General features: G+C 45.1%; 1 protein-coding gene across 1 annotated transcript; it reads left to right on the top strand.

The window, feature by feature from the left end:
• The first annotated feature begins 177 nt into the window (after positions 1-177).
• On the top strand, positions 178-6769 carry mthfr (methylenetetrahydrofolate reductase (NAD(P)H)). Its single transcript, XM_069660487.1, has 12 exons — positions 178-215; positions 809-1070; positions 1361-1599; positions 3155-3265; positions 3361-3554; positions 3714-3964; positions 4050-4184; positions 4273-4453; positions 4722-4904; positions 4982-5083; positions 5165-5284; positions 5991-6769. Exons 2-12 carry the CDS (start codon positions 823-825, stop codon positions 6210-6212), a joined length of 1986 nt encoding a protein of 661 aa, XP_069516588.1. The 5' UTR covers positions 178-215; positions 809-822; the 3' UTR covers positions 6213-6769.
• Positions 6770-7273: the final 504 nt, after the last annotated feature.

Genomic DNA, 7273 nt, shown 5'->3' with positions numbered 1-7273 from the left:
AGAAATGATCTAAAATCGTGTTTACAACGACTTGACGAGCCAGCACGAGTGGTGAACTTCCCTTGACTTTCATACGTTTCGTATTTTCCGTTAAACCTTGAACGCAGCACCGCGTCGTTGAGCTCTCCGTTGTGTTTCCCACGCTGTTGTAGTCGCTGCTGTTCTGCACTAGATGGAAGACAGTCTGGCACCACAAAGACAACCGGCTGGAGGAGGTGGGAGAGGCAATGTTTGTTTTACTTTACCCGGCGTAAATACAACCTGCATGAGGTTTAACTTACTCTCGCCTCATTTACTTTATCCTTTAATTTTAACAACCAGTGGGCTAGCATCGCTCGTGTAGCTTGAGAGAGCTAGCAGGTTCTCATTATGGGTTACTACTACCATACTTTTCAAGTGAATGTGCGCACAGGAGTGTTATACCTTGGTTTTAAACGGACTTCTCGTATCAGGCTGTAACAGTATGTTGATAAAACCTCTTCTAGAAATCATCAATTTTTATTGTTAATTATTGTTGTAGAGGAGCAAGGTAGTATGTGATCTGTTGGGGGCCCTTAATGACTAATTATCTGCATAAAGCATGACTTTAGAAACTTTCCCCGTACCCCGCATAGTACAAGAGGTTCAAAGTGATCAGCGTTTAACTTTTTCTCTATGCTGCACGTGGTTATACGTTGTCAAAAGTGCTATTCTACAAATGTGACAAATTTTGAAGAAGTTTGGTGTGCCGTTTGCTGTCAAAGTATCGCCGCATAACTCACATTTCTGACCTGATAAAAATTTGTTTTGTGTCCTTATTTACCTTCAGTATAATCTGCCATCATGGTGAACCAGGTTCAACGAGGGGACGGCAGCTGGCAGCCATGCAAGAGCGACTCCAGCGGGGCCAGCAACAGCGGCGGGGAGAGCTCCAAGGAGAGCTCCCGGTGTTCCACGCCCGTGCTGGATGCAGACCGGTCGGACAGGCTGCGGGACAAGATGCGGAGGAGGATGGAGTCCGGGGACCGCTGGTTCTCGCTGGAATTCTTTCCTCCCCGCACAGCCAGTGGAGCTGTCAACCTCATCTCAAGGCATGTGAAAGTTTGGATTTAAGTGGTCAAGTATTTTGTACAGAATATGAGAATCAATGCAGAATTTCGGATGGTCTACGAAGTCTGGTTGAACGATGGTATTCCAGTAGTTCCAAGAAGTTTTTCTTAATCCTTGCAGCAAAACTTCAGAGAGCTTACTTTACTTGTATGTTCCAGTGACCCATTAAATATAAACGTAATATCGATAAAGTTAAAGAGGGAGTCTCAATGCAGCTAAAAATTCAACTACATCAAATCACATCTCAATTTCTTTTATCGATTTTCTTCAGATTTGACCGCATGGGCTCCGGAGGGCCCCTCTTCATAGACATCACCTGGCACCCAGCAGGGGACCCGGGCTCAGACAAGGAAACCTCTTCTATGATGATCGCCAGCACGGCCGTAAACTACTGCGGCCTGGAGAGCATCCTGCACCTGACCTGCTGCAACCAGACCAGGGAGAAGATCACTGGATACCTGGCCAAAGCAAAACACCTGGGGTTAAAGAACATCATGGCTCTGAGGGGAGGTAGGAGAGCAGTTTATATTCTTAATGACAGGAGTGGTGGGACCATGTAGTGCAATCCTTAATTCTTAACAGTGGTATTCATTCACAATGAAATAGAACAGTAGCTCTTAGAGAGGAAGAGAGAAACCACAAAATATTCACATTTAAGATTTTTTTTACTTAAGAAATTACTAAAAACATTTACCTGATCATAAGAAAAAGATGGCAATTACTTTTGATAACAGACAACTAATTGATAGATGGTTGCAGCTGTAATTGTGTATGTTTTTTAGGTGTTTCCATGTTAAGAACTTAAGGCATGTAGTTTATAGTGTTTTTTAAGACTGTAATCCTTTTTACCGTTATTATGGGTTACTGTTACGTTTCCCCAGAAACAAAGCCTGGAGGACAGGGGTCGCGGTTTGCAACACTAACAAAACACTGCACATGTCCCAAAAGGGTCAAAGCAAAATGGGTCCTTTGGGTTTCTAAAAGGTGACGGTGGCCAAAACAAAGAAGAAGTGGGTCACTGGACAGGGGGAAACAAAATGAATGGGAATGGAAACTGGCAGAAAGAAGAATGCCTCTTTAAACACACTCAACTCAGATTTTCACTCAGAAACAAAACACAGAAAGATTGAACTGATGGTGTTGACGCTCTTGAGGCAAAAACTGAACAGGGAAACCGCTTCTCCTAAAGCCGGGCCCACACTACAAGATGTTTAAAATCTTCAGCTTGCTTCCTGATTGGCTATCGTTTGGTTCCATGTGACGATCCACAGAGAGCGTGCTCGGCTGTCCTCGGGGTTCCCCCCACACGACAGGATATCAGATTAAATATTGAACATATTTAATATTTGAAATCGGTGCGGCCACGACGTTCTTCCGAGCAGATCTGGGGACGTAAAGTCACTCTAACATCCCTCAAACCACAGGGACATCTGCAGAGATCATCTTTAGATCTTTTTGATTGTGAGAACGGGGGAATCTGGCCCAAAATCAGTCTGATTATCTTGTTGTGTGTACCCTGCCTAGTATAACCTCCCAGCCAGGCTGATTGCCATCAGTTGATTGCCCTAGTGACCTAGATTTTGGATCTCTGTCCAATAAACAAGAAAAAAAACTGAAATGAAAACAGACGAGTTATTTTGGTTGAACAAACCCTTCATATTTCCAGTGTGTTTAAAAAGCCTCTCAGGGAAAATAAAGCTGCACATCTCTGGTTTAACAAGTTTAGTTAGAAAGGAAAAAAGTCATTTTAGATGTAAGTAAATAAAACTGTTGTTCCGTTCAAACTAAATACACGTGGAAGATAAAAGCAAAGCACTCTTCTTGATTAGAATAATTCTTTGTAATTCAGAACTGTAGATAAACAAATAAACATGGTATGATAACTGAACATTTTTATACCAGCAAAATGTAATGTAGAGTCTCTGACATGGAGTGTAACTAAACAAACTACTGGAAATACATAAGGTTTTATATCACTGACACTAATCAGATGCGTAGAATGAATCCTACATATCCTCACACATATGGCTGCTAGCTGAGGTGTGATACTCTGATGTCTCCACAGACCCGGTGGGAGCCGACTGGGAGGAAGAGGACGGAGGCTTCAACTTCGCCATCGACCTCGTTAAACACATCCGATCAGAGTTTGATGACTACTTTGACATCTGTGTTGCTGGTACGTTTCCTGCCTGCTCATCACCAGCAGAACACTGAATACATGAAACTCCATTGAAAGCATTAATCAGTAAAATAAATGTGTTTTTATTCCAGGATACCCAACAGGCCACCCGGAGGCAGAGAGCTACGAGGAGGATCTACGACACCTGAAGGAGAAGGTGGATGCTGGGGCGGACTTCGTCATCACTCAGCTCTTCTTCAGAGCCGACACTTTCCTCAAGTTCCTGGACGACTGCAGGGCGATCGGTATCACGTGTCCCATCTTACCTGGAATCTTCCCCATTCAGGTAAATCACGTCTGAAGGCTCCACAGATTAGACCTAAATCTGTATCTGTATTTGTAACCTGAAAGGAATGTTGTTGTTGATTTTATACATCGTCCCATCATTTAAAACAATATATAACTATAACTATAATAGCTTGAGCCTTCGTTGTTTTTGCTACAGGGTTATCAGTCCCTGCGTCAGCTCGTCAAGCTGTCGAAGCTCGAGATCCCGGAGGAGATCACCAAAGTCATCGAGCCCATCAAAGACAACGACGCTGCGATCCGTAACTACGGGATCCAGCAGGCGGTGGAGATGTGTCGCGTGCTGCTGGACAGCGGGAAGGTGCCGGGTCTCCACTTCTACACACTGAACAGAGAGGTCGCCCCGATGGAGGTGCTGCGACAGCTGGGCCTGTGGATAGAAGACCCCAGGTCAGTTAATGTAATGTAGTAGTAGTAAAACTGGTAGAATATTATGAAACTATTGCAGAGTGTCAGAGCTTGTTTTCTCTTCCAGGCGGCCTCTTCCCTGGGCGGTCAGTGCTCATCCTAAACGGAGGGTAGAAGATGTTCGACCCATCTTCTGGGCGTCCCGACCCAAGAGCTACATCTACAGAACCCAGGACTGGGACGAGTTCCCCAACGGCAGATGGTGAGCTCGATTACAAGTCAACTAAACTGGCTTGTTAGTTTTTCATTGTGTATTATTTTAGTAAGTAAATGTGTAAAATTGTCCTCAGGGGAAACTCGTCGTCTCCAGCCTTTGGAGAGTTAAACGACTACTACCTGTTCTACTTGAAGAGTAAATCGTCCAAAGACGCTCTGCTGCAGATGTGGGGCGAGGAGCTGATGAACGAGGAGAGCGTCTTTGAGGTCTTCACCAGCTACATCACAGCACAGCCAAACCGCAGCGGACACAAGGTACACCAGAGGACAGTTCATACCTCTTCTGCAGTAGTGATGAGTGATGACTGACCTCTGATGAATCTGTTGATAGATGGGGTTTTGTAGTTGATATGACTTTTCAAACCACAGAAGTTTGTAAAATCAAGCTAATATCTCCTAGCTTAGCATAAAGACAAGAAACAGAAACATGTAGCCCCGCTCCGTCTAAAGTCCACAAATACACCTTTCAACACCTCTTAAGGTTTCCATGTTAATCCCAGGCTGACGTTTCCCCTCCTGCCAGGTGATGTGTTTGCCGTGGAACGACGAGCCTCTGGCCCCGGAGACCAACCTGCTGAAAGAGGAGCTGGAGAAGGTGAACAGACGAGGAGTCCTCACCATCAACTCACAGCCCAACATCAACGGAAAAACCTCCACAGACCCCATCGTGGGCTGGGGGCCTGCAGGAGGATACGTCTTTCAGAAGGTGGGAACACTTTCTATATAGAGAGGGGCGTTTGTTTCTGATGTGTTACCTGAATCCTCGTGTTTGAAATCTAACAGGCGTATCTGGAGTTCTTCACCTCCAGTGAAAACGTGACCGCTCTCCTCAAAGTGCTGAAGAAGTATGAGCCGCGTGTCAACTACCACATCGTTAATGTGCACGTGAGTTTCAACAGAACGCACCAGTCCTTCCACGTTTGTGTTTATGATAGATAGACGTCACAATACATGTTTTGTGTGCAGGGCCGTAACCTGACCAACGCCCCCGACATGCAGCCCAACGCTGTGACGTGGGGGATCTTTCCGGGCAGAGAGATCGTTCAGCCGACTGTAGCTGACCCGGTCAGCTTTATGTACTGGAAGGTAAGATCCAGTGTGTCCTGGTGATATGCAGGAATGTTCAGCCTCATGCTGGTGGCTTGTTTTTGCAGGAACAAATGATTGTGGACATTCAAATTTACCAAAACTGAGTCTCTGCCTCAAGCGAAGGAGTTTAAGTATCTCGGGGTCTTGTTGGTCTTGTAAAATGGATTGTGAGATTGACAGAGGGATCAGTGCAGCATCAGCAGTAATGTATGTGGGCGTTGTACCGTAGTAGCTGTGCTGAAGGCAAAGCTTTCGATTTACCAGTCGACCTACGCTCCAAGCCTCACCTGTGGTCATGAGTTTGGGTAGTGATTGAAAGAATGAGGTCGTGGATGCAGAAACAAGTTTCCTCTGCAGGGTGTCTGGGCTCAGCCTTAGAGAAGGATAAGGAGCTCAGACATCTGGAGGGAGTTTAGAGTAGAGCCGCTACTCTGTCGCATCGAAAGGAGCCAGTTGAGGTGGTTCAGGCATCTGATCAGGATGCCTCCTGGGGGCCTCTCTGTGGAGGTTTTCCAGGCACATCCAACTGGAAGGAGACTCCGGGGCCGACCCAGAGCTCTCTGGAGGGATTATATATCCCGTCTGGCCTGGGAACGCCTCAGGGTCTCCCAGGAGGGCAAAAGCAAAATGTGTTTGACATCAGAAGGTTAAACCTCCCATTAGACGTTCCCTCTCACCAAACCTGTCCCTGTGTGCTCTGCAGGACGAGGCCTTCGCCTTGTGGATCGAGCAGTGGGCCAAACTCTACGAGGACGAGTCTCCTTCACGGATGATCATTAAGTACATCCACGATAACTACTTCCTGGTCAACCTGGTGGACAACGACTTTCCTCTGGAGAACTGTCTGTGGCAGGTCATCGACGACATGTTCGAGCTGCTCGACGCTCCTCCAGAGCCGCTCACTGACGGAGCGGTGTCTGAATAAATCACTTTGAAGTACTTTTTAAAAACAACACTATGGAACTGTTCACATTTCATGCATCGTCTAAAAAAAGCTGCTAATTAACTACAGAGAGCTGAGTAAGAAGGACTAAACAGTATTTTTAAAGACTTTTTATAAATGTTTTTGAGTGGATGGAAATGAAACTGCACTGTGTCTCCTCAACTAAATCCAGAGGCTCATATATGATAAGATATTCTTCATCCTGTGTAGCACTCCTAGCTGAAACTCGACCCAGTTTTATCATTATGGAGAGATCAAGAAACTATCAGAGAAAAAACACAAAATAACGTGCTAGAAACTTTTAGATGATGTGTAAGTAATTGTTTTTATTTTGCTAAAGATTTTATGAACCACAGGAAACAGTTACAACCTGCTGCCTTAACATGTTTTAAATGTACGTCGTATTTATTTGTTTCTCTGCTTTATGAGGTCAATAAATAGTTTTTCAGGAACAAGAAACTAAATGAGTTTCTGTTACGACTGAATGTGCCGTATCGCTGCAGAACATAAAGTGACTTTCTACAAGTACAAAGGGCAGAGCAGAGGACGCAGCACAGCTGGATGACAGGGCAGGGATTTCCACACGTTGAGAAACGGTCCTGAAATCTTCACCACACGGAGAAATGACGTAAGGAGGTGTGGATAAGTCTAACCGCCTCACACACTGGAGTCTTTACCTTGACCTCACGCTGTGGACCGGGTCATCGTCATAAAACAGACAGGAGTCGCCTTTAACACAGAGACCTACAACCCTGCTGACATCACAATACTCCCCTAAAGAAATGGAAACAGGCTGAATTAGATTGTAATAGCAGCCAATGACATTTAACATTACAAAGGGCTGACACACTGAGCTTAGAGCAGCAGGGTGCTGACAAATTAAAAGGTGACATCAGACATAAGGTGAAGTTTCTAGTGCAAAATAGCAGAAATGATTATACTCACAGAGATCATATTAAAAAGTTAGGATCAATATTTAGAGGATTGCATGATGTGTGATTCATCAGACCAGGCCTCCTCCTTCCATCACTCCGTGGTCCAGT

The sequence above is a fragment of the Semicossyphus pulcher genome, unplaced genomic scaffold (assembly GCF_022749685.1).
Source record: "Semicossyphus pulcher isolate SPU_LCO1_2020_fin unplaced genomic scaffold, fSemPul1.0.p SCAF_13, whole genome shotgun sequence".
NCBI lineage: Eukaryota > Metazoa > Chordata > Actinopteri > Labriformes > Labridae > Semicossyphus > Semicossyphus pulcher.
Note: the sequence above shows the minus strand (reverse complement) of the source record. Positions and strands in the feature narration are given on the sequence as shown.